Source organism: Amblyomma mixtum, chromosome 3 (assembly GCF_055824585.1).
Source record: "Amblyomma mixtum isolate Tamu chromosome 3, ASM5582458v1, whole genome shotgun sequence".
Classification (NCBI taxonomy): Eukaryota; Metazoa; Arthropoda; class Arachnida; order Ixodida; family Ixodidae; genus Amblyomma; species Amblyomma mixtum.
This window is the reverse complement of record NC_143014.1, coordinates 97,638,894-97,653,079: the sequence shown is the minus strand read 5'-3', so window position 1 is coordinate 97,653,079 and position 14,186 is coordinate 97,638,894. Positions and strand designations below refer to the sequence as shown.

General features: G+C 43.3%; 2 protein-coding genes across 11 annotated transcripts in view; one reads left to right on the top strand and one right to left on the bottom strand.

Annotated features, from left to right (window-relative positions):
- The window catches only part of RabGGTa (Rab geranylgeranyltransferase subunit alpha), a 47,806-nt gene extending 38,538 nt beyond the window's left edge, over positions 1-9,268 (bottom strand). For 2 of the 5 annotated variants that reach the window (XM_089580312.1, XM_089580315.1), the window contains exons 1-6: positions 8,710-9,257; positions 8,103-8,213; positions 7,917-8,041; positions 7,410-7,594; positions 1,102-1,296; positions 367-450 (exon numbers count right to left, since the gene is read on the bottom strand). In XM_089580312.1, the coding sequence (XP_089436438.1) occupies positions 367-450; positions 1,102-1,296; positions 7,410-7,594; positions 7,917-8,041; positions 8,103-8,213; positions 8,710-8,712 (703 nt within the window). In that variant the 5' untranslated portion in view covers positions 8,713-9,257. Of the gene's footprint in view, positions 1-366; positions 451-1,101; positions 1,297-7,409; positions 7,595-7,916; positions 8,042-8,102; positions 8,214-8,709 lie in introns of all 5 variants that reach the window. The other 3 variants (XM_089580313.1, XM_089580316.1, XM_089580314.1) reach the window with 3 other exon arrangements.
- Positions 9,269-9,410: 142 nt separating this feature from the next.
- LOC149351084 (uncharacterized) overlaps positions 9,411-14,186 on the top strand; it is a 39,930-nt gene continuing 35,154 nt past the window's right edge. Inside the window, exon 1 of one of the 6 annotated variants that reach the window (XM_089580308.1) lies at positions 9,411-9,531. Coding sequence is in view for 2 of the 6 variants with exons in the window: in XM_089580311.1 (XP_089436437.1) it covers positions 9,638-9,670 (33 nt within the window). In the remaining 4 variants the exon portion in view is untranslated. Of the gene's footprint in view, positions 9,561-9,628; positions 9,671-10,669; positions 10,863-14,186 lie in introns of those variants that run through there. The other 5 variants (XM_089580309.1, XR_016290515.1, XM_089580311.1 and 2 more) reach the window with 5 other exon arrangements.

Here is a 14,186-nt window from a genome sequence, read left to right as displayed (position 1 = left end):
GGTCTCACTGCATAAGCAGTATTTTGCAATGCTGTTCCAGCATATACTAAGAATGCTTTTAATATTCCTTTATTGTTATAACGCTTATTTAGATCTGTGGCAAGTAGTGCTCATCCACGCTATACTCAGTGTAAACTGCATTCACGAGCACTACTCATCGACGGTTAGAACAGGTGACTCATGCAATGCTCATTAACTACGGTTAATTTTAAACAATGCCAAATCTAGAAAAGGAACCAAACAGAATAAAACGTCCATAAGACAGTCTTGTTAACTGACTACCATCAACGAAGTCCTGTCATAAGTCGTAAGTAAGAAGATTAATAATGTATCATATATCTTTGTAACCAATAAATAAGACATTACCTCTTCCTGTCAACCACCTGTGGTAAAACCAGGCACTCTGATCTCCTGGATCCGTGAATGTTGCATTTTGGACCAAGCTGTACTCTTGTTCATTTGAAGCAATAAAATGAAAAAGAATGCGTTATGCACAGCACTTTAGCAAACTCACATTATACAAGTCGTGAGGAAATAAAAAAATTTTATTTGCTCCATTTAGAAAATCAGAAATTCCGAGAGGCTGATTGTCGACATTGACAGGAATCAATTTAAACAATTCAAAGGTAACATAAAAAATAGAAGTGAATGCTGCACTTAGGTAACAAGCATAAACAATGGAAGTAAAACTTCACAAGGTGGTCATAAATGACTACAGCAGATCTTCAAAAGGTTTGATGCCAAACAGCCTCCTGCCTTTATGGCCTGCAGGCCTTGGCTATTTTCACAGTAGCCAGTTTTTAAATACAAACCAATTTACAGTCATTTATTAGTTCTTCTAAGTGAAGAACAACATATTACAGTCAAACCTCGTAATAACGAACCGGTTTATAACGAAATAATGGATATAACGAAGGAATGACGATTTCCCGTTGGAAGCCCGGTCAACACCGGCTATAGCAAAACTACGGCTATAACGAACCAATCGCCAAGCCCCTCCAAATTCGTTACAACGAGGTTCAACTGTAGTTTGGTTCCTGACTAGTGTACGTGCTTCTTCTTATGTCAAGCTATGAGCTGGGGAAGCTTTCAAGCAGTTACCTTCAAGCAAAACATCCTCCTGGACTGTCCCTTGCCTAGGGCCAGGGTAAATATTTGGCAGCAGTGAACTCCTATAGTGCCAGGCAGAGTAATTAGAAAAATTGGCAGCAATTCGATCCATGGTGAAAGCAAGCTCCATTTCTGCAGTCACTTCAGTATGACCACACACAAATCGCCGATAGTCCCAGCAGTGAACTGCACATGAGCAGAACATGCAAAAATATTGTTACCACTATGAATGTACCATTGTCAAAAGGGTTCTTTAACAGAGAGAAAATTAAACAATACATCGGCATATAAACAGTACATTGGAATCAAGAGCTGATGCAAAATTTGTGACAATAGGTACCAAAATATCACACTAAAACAAGAAACAAGGTGGAAAATATAAAATGGCTCAATGGTGCCAATAATAAGCTCAATAGCTAGAAAAATTTTGAGTGAATCAGCACACCTGGAAATGCAGTTTTTCTCATAATGTACTGATTATTTTCAAATCAAAACAAATGAGTGGATAGTGAAAATTCCTAATTGAATCAAATACAAATACTCAAAAAACCCTGGCTTTGAATAATCACTCAAATATGAAATATCTACTGGTTTCAGTATTGAAGAAGAATTGGCAGAAGGGACAAAAATGTAAACAAGTTTGACATACACCTTTCAAAGCACGTAACACCAGCAAGGACTGGAAGAAAAGGAACATGCACTCAGTTGGGCACCATGTAGTGAATGGAAAGTGAGAGAACAGTGGAACTTTGGACACACTGACAGCAAGAATAATGCATCAAATGGATTAAACATGAACAGATTCCACAAGGAGGATTTGTTTAATTGTGCACTACTTTAACACCAACAAAGATTGCCAATGGCTGCCAAAAGGCAGATATAACAAAACAACTTGTCACATTGGTGCTGCAGGCACAGCAAGCTCACAAAATAGGAGGCAACTTCAGGTGTATTGCGCACTGATTTATGGAAAAACCACACCACACCCCCCTCTGTTGAAATGGTGATCAAAGAGGCCCCGCAACACTATTCAATAAAGTGACAGTAGGCCTGGGATATTAAACGATGCCGCTCTGCGAATATCCTCCAGCAAGAATTTGTATTAACGCATTTGGTAGAAGCAAAGTTATATGCAGTCAAAATTTGAACTTCAGAATCTCCACGCTTTTTAGATCTCCCATCACGTCACTCTTCGCACTCTCAAAGGTCAGCGGTCCTCTGCTGACCTCACCCATCCTGCCCCACCGCCAGGCTGCCGACACGAAATGGGAATTCCCCAGGAGCCAGAGCAAAAGTTCCTGATGCACCGGCAACGCGGCTGACTGGTCACGGCCACAGCAGCTGTGTGCCAATCAAAAGAATCTGGCCGATAGTCATTTCTAAACCTAGATACCCACACACGTGGCATGGAGGAGGGCACAAGTTTGAAAAGTCTCCGGAAAGAGCTTTCCAACTTTTGAGAGGGATTATGGGTTCCCTGCTACATGTAGAAGTGTATCATTTGGCTCAAATATTCATGACAACACAATCTAGTGATTGAGTGAGTTTATATATTATTCTCAAGGGGTGTTTAGGACCCCTTTAAACTGAATAATCATTTCCAAGTATACATGACCAAGTAAAATATCCCATTACTTAAGTCAGCTTTCATAAGTTCTGCATATTCACACTTCATTGCATACTACATGCTATGCCGGGGCAAGGTACAGGCAAATTCGTGCAATGCTTTTTCTAATCAAAAACTCTTCCATAGCACTATGGAAGAACTTCATTCACTGCTCAAGGCTGCCATGCAGTGGCATCACCGTTGGGGGAAGGGCATCAGCTGATGAGCACAGTGCTGCCATGGCCGTTGCAAAGCCACCCACTGCGAATCTTGATGTGCCATTCTACTTCTTCCATCGCTTTGTACACTCAGATACTTTGTAGGCAATGTAACTGGACACACTCGCGAGAAACAATCCAGTGCCGAAAATTTAATGCACACCAAAGTGCCATTCCTGCCACACAGGCATGACCAAGAAGGTCTCGCACTTTTCCTTCACTAATTGGGAGCAGTATGAGAAATGAAACCATGGAAAGACTAACGTGTGCAAAAAACATCTAGCATCATACGTGCCGAAGAATTCCCTATGAACACAACCATAGTGTCACTGCTATAAAAGAACACTGACATCCTGGGAGTATTGGCAGGTCTGCCAAGCTAATGCTGAATATTAAAGTTTTCTCATATCACTTATTTATTCAACCTTTGTACTTTGATAGTTATTGTCCATTTTGAAAATTGCTACGGATTATGTATGGTAAGAAATAAATTATGACACCTTTCCTCCTTCACATATGTAAATGCTTCTATAGAACAGAATTTTATTTATTTTATGTAGCTTCCCGGACAAAAGTCTATACGATGCGTGAGCATCATAGGTCTGTAGTCGGCCGGCGGCTCAAAACCACACTTGTTGAGCTGAAAGTTGGACTTGGCTTCTCTGACAATTGCTAGTGAAATAAGGCTATCATTGGCAAACACCCCTGCAATATGCCCATATCACCATTTCCATGCCCTCGAGGCTTCTGTCTCAGGAGGATAAAAGGTACAATGCCTGACAAGAGCCTTCCTTCCCTCTATGTTTTAAACATATGTCATTCGCATTTTCTTAGTATTCCTTTATTTTATTAATTCCCTTCCTCACACTCACTAAGCCCGTGCACCATTTTCATGCGATAGTGTTGAGGCTTCCGTTCAGCAGAGAATCCAGCGGCAGCGGTGTTGTGAGCAGAAAAGCAGGTGGCACACCTGCCACCTACGTCACATGACCTTGTGACATCATCACAACCTGCCCACTGGATTGTGAACACACTGCACACCACGGCAGGTGGAAGTTAAATTATTGATTGGCCATGAAAGGTTGTTCAGGAAGAGCGGCTGTATTTGAAACACATCACTTAACCATTGCACTACTGTGCCAGGAATGGTATGAGGACTTCTTTGTAATCTTGAAATAGATAATCACTCTTTGGAGAGATTGCATTATCACAGTTCCTTCTTTATGTGACCCTGAGACCCTCATTTCTTTTATGTATTAGCATTAGAAGGGTCTGTGCAAGCGGGAATGGCAACCACTGTCATGTGTGGCCACGTCGCCATCACGTGTGGCCAACTAAGATAAAACGAACTTTAGAACCAAATTGCTCTTTCCGAGCAACCTCTTTGGTCCAATCATTAATTTACCTGTCACCTGCATGGTGGGTAGTCTCACATGACATGGTGTGGGAATCCTGGCTTTCCGCCGTCGCCTTTGCGAGGCTGTGCCGGCCGCCCGCGTTGTTTCTCCTCTTTCCCTTGCTCCCGCCTCAGGCGGTGGAGAGGCGGCTGGGTGACTAATCACTGTCATTTAGCCACAGCTCCGCCCCGGCTCCCCAAGGGCCTTTGCCATTGGCGCCTTTTGGCGGGAATTCGGGACCCCGCTTTGGGCGGCCGCGCGCCGCGCGACCGTCCGAGCGGGGCCCGGAGAGAGATGGGAGATCCCTCCGAGACAGCGTAAGGTGCGTACGTTACTGTTTTTCCGTGCCGGCCTTTGCCGTTCAGACCAGTGCTTACTCGAGCTCGCCCGCACGTGTCCTCTGACCTGCAGCGGCTCGAGCCTGTCCAGCGGGGTCCAGCGACCTCTGACAGGCGTACCTTGCGTTGAATGCCCACTCTCTCTCGCAACCAGCCCAACGGTCGACACGAGAGAGAGATCACAGCACTGCCGCGGGGACATTCTCCTGCAGCGGCGTGCTAGCGGTGCGCATTACTCGAGTCGCTTCGTGCGCGCAGTGGAGCCTTGCTCCTCGCGCGCCCCCGGGACGGGGTGACTATTGAGTGTGTGTGTATCAGCTGGAGGACGATGTGAATAAACGTCTCCTTTGTGAACTTGGAGGCCTATTTCTTTGCGGCGAATCGCTCTCCTCCCAGCGGAGGCTGAGTGCACTGCATCGGTGTCCCAGTGTGTGTGTGGTGACGGCTGATCGGGGCCCTTGGCTCGCGCGAAGCTCGAACCCGCGGTGGGTGGTGGCCTGTGTCCACTTAGGAACCCACAATGGTGAGAACCCTATGACATCCTCACAACCTGCCCACCATGGCAAATGGCAGTTAAATTAATAAATGGTTGCGAGAGGCTGCTCGGGAAGAGCAACCTAGGACACACATTAAGTCCCACCGGTGGTTGTGTTTGAAACAGCCACCTGCCAGGGGCAGTGACGCATTGTTTAACCGCTGCACCACTGCACCAGTAGTGGTATGAGGACTCCCAGCGATCCAAGAATGTAAAGTAGAGAATGATCAATTCCGCATATATGGACATCAACCCATTAAAGCTGTTGCATCATACCCTTAAGGTGAAGCTACAACAGAATCAGCAGCAACTGCTAATGCATTCAAATGGTCAACTGAGCATCGCGTAAAAGTTTATATTAATATTAGTAAGCTGATCAAAAATAATCTGCCCCTGAAGAAACTTGAGCACTTCGCTTCTGCATCATTAGCATTGAGCTCTGCAGACGCACCTTGACTGAGTATAACATCAGTCTAGCTTGTTGCTTTGACGAGAGCAGCCTGAAGGGTCAAGCTACAAAATAACTCGGCAAGAAATTGGTCATGGCATAAATGTTCGGTTGGGATAACGAAACAGTTCTGTTCCGTGCTATTATTATTTTGTTCTTTGTCACTGACTTGACTGACTCCAAACCTTTGTTATCACTGGGATACCCCAGTCAGCAAGTTGAAGGAAAAGGGTGGAACAGAATCAAAGTGAAGAAATACTTCCATCATAGAAATCATGGAGGGTGAATGGGCTCAAAATCCTCTTTGGACATTATTGCACAACAGTGCTCAACAAAAGACTGGCTTGAAATGCAAAACTACCCACTATATTTCGCCGGTTTTAGATGCAGAAATAACTCTTTGGTTTCATTTGCACCTCCATCAACTGTACAAAATGGAAAATACTAAGACCACCCAAGCACTCATGCTCAAATTTTCCCATGTAATGTGCTCAAGCTACATTTAGTTGCCTAGAATTTAATGTAAATATGCTCGACAGGAATTCTATTTAGAATTCTGTTTGTTCTTTCAATTTAAATCAATTCACCTTGAAATGGTGAAAATAAAGGTGAACTGAATTGAATTGAAAGAACAAGACGCAACACAGGCCATCAAGTCATATGCATGGAATAACACAGTTATAAATTGCCTATAAATGTTGTTATTTTATTCCAGTTGCTCCTAAAGCTCCTGTCTGATCTGCAGCTATGTACTGTGAAGTCTCCCCTGCACCTAATCCGCAAACGTTAAGCTAGCAGTAACATCCTGCAAAATTCGTAATCGTGAGACAAAAAAATTAGAGGTCACTGCGGTGACCTGCATTGGGAGAATGCGAAAGCATTGACGGCTCCTCGACACTCGTTGCCTCTCTGTACTGATTAATTATCGATCAATTAGTTAATTTATGGTCAATTGATTAATTATCCATCAAATGATTAGTTATAGGTCAATAAAATGATTAATTATCAATTTTATAACCTTATCGGTCAATGACCGATTACCCATTTCGTTGTTCAAATTCGGCGCCTTGCTTTTCCATCCACTTACTATATATCCGTCCAAACCATTCAACCCTCCATAGCTTTTGCTTCTAATTAATGAATTACCAATTTTTTTAACCTTATTGGTCGATGACTGATTACCCATTTTGCTGTTCAAATTTGATGCTTTAATTGCTTTTCCGCCCACTTAATATATACCCATCCAAACCATTCAACCCTCCATTGCTTTTGCTTCTAATTAATTAACTAATTACTCCAAATCAATGAAGTGTTTTAATCAATTACTTTGGATTTCATTCATTAAACACGTTTCAATCCATTTCAATGTTTTATTTTTTCACTCATTTTGTACAATTCCTTGTAATGCTTACCGTCCATGCTATTTTGACAATCTGGCTCTTAATCGTTTACTCTAATTAATTAACTAATCACCCTATCGACATACTTTTTTTTTGCGCATCATCCTCACACCGTCCTCTATCGACCACAACCATTCGTTTAATGCTGCCTCTTCTGTGAACGTCACAACTGCTGCGGACACGTTTTGGTGACATGACCCCGCCGACATAGCCTAGAAATGCTTTCGCATTAATAAGTGACGGCGGAAGACGTCATCTACTAAGCAGGACATGAACAACAACTCCACAGACACTGCACATTTAAGCAAAAGCGGATTTACATTCAACCTGTGCTGTTCATAAAGTCTTTCAACTTACAGTTTCGCTCATCCTGGTCAAGAAAAAGGTTGCATAAGCGTAGCTCCTTCTCCCAATCCATGCCTGGAAAGGCCTCCATGGCCCAGGCACGGTGACTCCAAGCTCCATATGACTTGGGGTTTTTCTGCAAGGCTGCTTCAGTAAGAAGCAGTTCTCCTGCACCATCTTCAGCTGTTTTCTTGCAACTGCAATACCAAACGAACTGCGACTTTCAAGTCCTGTTACCTGAATCGCACATTAGAAGAATGTGTATTAAAATAACAAGGCCCATTCATGGCCCTTATCACATTAGAGTACACAAGCACAAAAAATGCAGAGCATCACCTTGATTCTAGTGCAGAGACACCACAAAGATGCAATCTGAAAACTTGCAACATGTGGAAAGCCTTTAAACTGAGACATTAGATATTAATTGATAACCTGGCAGGATAGTTTTTGCAATTGGCATATTAATTAATTGGCATAAACCAAAACAAAAGCACACAGTGTGCGACACCTAGCACTTGCCTTTCTTCAAAGTGCACCATAAACACTTCTCGGCGGATGTTCCACATGGTTGTGTAGTCTGGATTGCTCTGAAGGATCTGACCAGTGACACGCAGCAGTTCATCATCAAGTTCTCCCTTCTGTCGCTGGGCATGGCAGAAAGTAACTGACATTAACTAGCCAACAAGAACATGCCAGTGTGCTTACCTTTTCGATCACTCGCTGTGTTGCAGCCTTGTAAATTTTTAGCTTTTTCTCCCTTTCTTTTCTCTTCTCCTCTTCCTTTTCTGCAGTTGTCTTTACCTTTACCCGTCCATGCTTGAAACAAAAAAGACATTGCAGGTTACCGAATAGTCATGAACTTTCATTAGCATGAACTGCAGCTTTTCAAAAGGCAAATGACATTTTTCACAGTTTGGCAATAGATCGCTGGTAGTCAACAGGACTTGCAGGTCTCATTCTACCCGCAAAATTCCTTAAAGTTGTCCAAAGGTGCACCTTGAGATGTTACAATGTGCTTCCGCTGCACCTAGCCCCTCGTGCTATAGCAGCACATTCCGCTTTCATAGCGACCAACATATTGGTGCCCGGCTGTGATGGCACAGCATTACAATCGTAATGGAAAGCAGTGACCAACTAGTATTTGCTTTTTGACATATAGCGAGTCCGCAAATCGTTAACTAATGCCCAGTGCTCGCCGAACTAGTAATGGCGCTGCTTGAAAAAGGAAGAGAGAAAAGAAAAACAGTTATAATATTTATCTACAAAAAGATCATACGGCCACCAAACGAGTGCAACCAATAGCTTTACTTACCATGACTATATTCTCTGAATGCTGTTTTCTCCTTTCCTGGTGAACCTTAAAAGCAGAGACAGATACCACCACCGAACAACTTCGTGCAGCAGCTTCCCTACAGTAATCAACCTGAAGTAGCGCAACCCTAAGACTGGTTAGCAATAATTCGAAGCGCAGTCCTCTGTCCCAACGTGACGATTTATTTGAGCGCTGGTGGACAGCACTCACTAACACCAAGGACGTAGATCAAGCGCACAGCACATAACGATCAATCACGCTACCAAAACGATCATTTTCAATTTAACCCGAACAAATAAACTCAGCACCCGAAACAGCAGTCCGCAAATACTGTATCAACCTCTAGCGTACAGTCAGACACAAGTAGGCGCTAAAACGACTGTCCTAGCACGCAGGTTCAGAGGAAGCACTTCGAAACGGTAGCGCTGGGGCCCTCTAGGACCATTCCTTATGCTATCACTGGCACTCCTACCGAGATCACAAACCAAGCCGGTACAGTGCAGGACCCAAAAGCTTAGCAGCAGCACAGAAACCACATCGCTGCTGGATTCGGCTTCGGCTTTTTTTGCCTCGACACGACTCACTAATGGGACCTTCAACAACTATAATATTTTCTGTTAAAATAACACAATTTGCTTGTTCTGACTTTTAAAATGCTAATAACATGGAGGCAGGAAAGAAATAGTTTTCCTTTTTTTATGGCTAATAGAATCTGTAAATGGCTGATACGCAACTACGTCCGTCGTGCTTACCACTTTCGCATTCTTCTCTTTGTTGCTTGTTGGAGTGCGTAGTGCGGGAAGGGTTTGTGATTCGAACGCAGTAAGTACGCTTGCTGCGGTACGTACGTTGTAAGTGGATGGCAGTTCATCGATTTCACTTTCTACTTTACACCATTAATTTCGTAACGGAATGTGAGAGTGCGCTCATGACTTTCGTAATGGTTGTTTCAAGAATTCGTGTATGCTTTTTTTTTTTTTTTGCGCTTCTGCTTGAGTTTGGTGTGTTGCACTTCACGTTCGGCGTTACTAAAATCTGCGTTCGACTGTGGGGTACTCGCATGCCGCTCCAGTTTTTCGTTCAGTACATTTTCAGTGATCCGTGACAACAAAAGGAGCACGAAAACGTGACGACGGACAAAGAACACACACCATGAGAACGCACACCACGAGCGGTCGTGGTGCGTGATCTGTCCTCGTCCGTCGTCGTGTTTTCGCTCTCCATTTGTCATGGATGATAACAAACGTGGATCATAACCACGACCTATCATAACGTTGTTCGTGCTGTGATTGGCAGTTCACTTTGTACTTACCCTCGTATTCACAAACTGGCCTTACCCTTACCTTGAAGAGCGAAAAAGTCACTTAAAGTTAAAGGTAAGGGAAAGGTCTAGCCGCATTTCAGAAATCCACCTTTCGGTAGCCTAACGGAAAGCGCCCTTACCCGCAGAAGTAAGAGGTATCGTAACGACGCTAAAGAAATATTAATGCTTGTTTGTATACTATACAAAGCAGTTAAGCATATACTGGAGCTGTGATAATCATTCGGTAGACAAAATTAACTATCCTGGTTCGAATTATGACGCACGTTTCCTCTTGGTCTAGCCCAAATGATGAACAAGCGTCGCTACAAGAAGCTTTGTTGAGTTGACGTCGGTTTTTGTTAATTTTCGTGTGCCTCGGTCGTGGTGTATTATGCTTGTGCGCGTTTTTTTTGTTGTTGTTATTGTTTTGCGCCTAACGTCATAAATGTATCTTTTCTGAGGATTGTTGGCCAATACCGAGTTGCTGGTAGAAGTGACAACTGCGATTAACATCATTCTCCAGCGGTTCTTATGAGACATCAGATGTCCAGTCGTTAGCAGTAACACGAAACCGAGCAGATGCGGAGCGCCTTCTTGCAGATCGATGGCATGTGCTGCTGATAGCTGAAACTACCAAGCCAGCGGTGCTGTGTAATTTAATAGGCTAGTGCAGCCGTGCAAATGAACCTTCAGTCAGGTGTTGCAAAGCTCCATTGAGAACACGACTGTAGTGCATCCCGCTGCTGGATTTTAAGCATTTTCTTTTTAACTTCTCTTGTCTCATTCAATGCAGTTTGGTGTGGTCGTTCGAAATTACTTGGACATAGCACAGTGAGTGACACTGATTAAAGTAGGTCTACAAATGAGCTTTCTCTAATTCCGCATTGGCAAGAAATTAATAGCAATGGTTTATTAATAAACCACTGGAAAGATTTTAGCTCCAAAATTCTTTCACTTCCGAAGTGTTTCAGGCAGCAGTCTAAAGAAAAAAAGTCAGCATTACTTGTAATTTTTTTTGTGTGAGTAACATGCAACTGTAGCAGACTGCAGAAAATAAGTAATTAAGCACTGATTAATTTTTTTTCTCAACAAACACCATGGCCCTATTTCATTCTTATTGCTCCTAGAACACTCCAAATGCACTTCACACTGCAGTAATTTATTTATTTATTTAGTTATTCATATTGCCTCACAGGCTCCAAGAACGGAGTATTGTGTGAGAGGGGGATTACATAGATAAGGGTAATGATAGGAGCATGAGCAACACGGTGGTCGAAATTTCCGGAGCCCTCCACTATGGCGTCTCTCATAGCCTAAGTCGCTTTGGGACGTTAAACCCCATAAACCAACCAACCCAACCAAAACTTACCGACTGTTAGCACCGGTCACTGAAAAGTAGGAACATCATTATACAATGTCCGATGACACGTCAGTAACATGAAAAAATGGCTGTTATTTCGGCCCTAAAACGAGCTGGGTCACGAATATTCACGATGTGGTCTGGAAGACCATTGCAGGGAATGATAGCCTGCAGCAGGGCAGATGAATATAAATACAACAGTTCTACCAGAAATGCGTTGGAATCTTAGAGAGTTGTTTAAACGACGTGAGGTGTGGTTTGGTTGTACAAGAGGCAGCGTTGAAGAGTAGGCACTGTAGACTATCCTGTGATGTAGGCAGATTAGGGCGATTAATCTCCTTAATTGATGATTTGATGTTTGTTATGTTCGAGTGACAATTGTAGTTTCTGGAAATTAAATGCGCAGCGCGATTTTGAACCGGTTCAAGAAAATTGAGTAAGCCTGATGAGGTGACCAGATGGGAGATGCGTATTCGAGTTGTGGACGAACAAATGTTTGGTAGGCGAGCCTACGGGTAGTGGCAGGAGTTCCATGAAGATTGCGTTTTAGATACCCTAATGTGCGTGGTGCTTTAGCTGTTACTTTCTGTACATGAGTGGACCAACAGAAGTTACTCGAGAAATGCATGCCAAGGTATTTGTACGAACACGCGTGGTGGGGCACTGAAGTATTCAATCTGAATATCATTAACTTGCACTTTTCGGTGTTAAGTAACATTTGCCATGATGTGCACCAAGCGGTTATGCGATCGAGGTCACTTTGAAGTTCTAGGTGATCAGCAGATGAGCGTATTTTGCGGTAAATGATGCAGTCACCTGCGAACAATCGAATAGTGGAATTAGTGTTTGATGGCAGGTCGTTTATGTAAATGAGGCAGACCAATGGGCCCAGGACACTACCTTGAGATACACCAGAGAGGACGTTGCTAAATGAAGATTGTTTACCGTTAACAACTGTGAGCTGCTTGTGAGATGACAAGAAATTTCTTATCCATGAGGTCGTTTATTAGTCTAGGTTAACGCAGGTGATTTTAGCTATTAAACGTGAATGTGCAACACGGTCAAAAGCCTCACGCAGCCTCTCTATGTACGGGCCCTAGCCCAGCCCTGCCCTTCAACTTCAAGACTGGGCCCAGGCCTGGCGAAAACAGCACATTTTCTGGCCTGACCTGAGCCTGTGCAGTGCTATAACAATCACTGCATTTGCACAGCACAAATGGAGCCGTAAAGATGTATCATCCAAAATGCAGGTGCAAATATACCCTACAAGATGCCTTGTCCAAATGCCACTGGCGCAGTCATTGACGTTACTGCGTTGACGTGCTACTGACATGCACCATGAAGAAACGTTCTGAGGCTTGGCATGCTGGTGAACTTCATTGGATGGAAGCTAGTGCTGAACTTCAGGAGAACATCAAACACTGTCATAGCTACTACACCGCCTGCAACCAGGCAACTGTGCCATTGTGCTCCGCCAACGTGCTGGCGATGTGCTGAGATTTGCTAGGAGTAGCCACGTGACCCAGTTCCTGGTCGCTCCAAATTTTAAAAAAAAATTTTTCCAGAGCATATGAAAGCGCTTTGCACTGGAGGCAAACACTCTGAAAGAGCATTGCTTGGCGCAGGGGCGTAGCCAGGGGAGGTACTTATGGGGCTTCAGCCCCCCCCCCCCTTCAAAAAAAAATTTTTTCGAACTGTCACGCACCGCTAACCAAAACAGCCACCGGCGCGCCGGAAGTCATTCTGGATTTCGCCACCTACAATGTATTTTTCAGACTAGAAAAGACATTTTGGTGCGAACATTGCTAATTCGGGTTGGATTTTGTGGCAACGCCCACTCACCTGCAGTCACGTCAGGCAAGCATCAGTTAGTATCATGGTCAAAATTGCTATGTGAATACGACAATTTTGAGGACATCAATTACCGATCTTGACTGACTTTGCTTATTGAAAGCCTTGCCCACGCGACGTTTCCCAACACACACATTCGGATATTGGTTATTTCAGCTTGCGGCATCATTCGTGGCTTTTGTTTGTCCTTCTATTTCCTTTTTAGCTAACTGCTTTTACTTTTTCTTTGAACCAAAGGAATACCCTTCTGTAATTATGGGTGCAGAATAATTGTCGCTCTGTAGACAGTTAAAAAATACGTACTTTCGTACTGATTTCTGCTTTGTTCCTTTGTTATTCTAACCATATGGTAATGTCGCGACCGCAGCATGGCCCAAGTACATATCACGACTTCAGTTATCATAGTTTTGTTCTTACCTGGATCGTCTGTCTTTCCATGTGTAAAGTTTACTATCTGTGATTGCACAAGATGTTTATTTGCCTTGTTTGATGCATTATTTAGAGTAACTTTTGCTTAGGTACGTAGATTTATTTAATGGAGACATACATGTATTTAAATATAGTGTTGCAAGGTTTTGTGTATACATACAGTGACTTTGCTTCCATTGACACATTTTTGTCCTTTATCAAGTTGTACCTTCGCATTTCTAATACTCCATTTTAACTTCGCACTTCTAATGCATATTTTGCAGAACTCGTTTTTACATGTTCTCGTTGTTGCGACTAAAATTTTGGTGCAATTACTCGCAATAAATCACCGGTGACAGCTGCTGCTGCCCAGTACACTGGAACGAAGGACAGCGTTGTTGAGATTTTTTCCTGGCCGTTCGATATGTACAAAAATGTCAAGGTTCTTGAACGACAGATATTCATTAAAATATTTGTCCTGTATACTTGCTAATTTCGCGGCTTTTACGTTTTTCATATCAGTGGCATGCACTGCTTTGCTGGTTTCGGACTGAT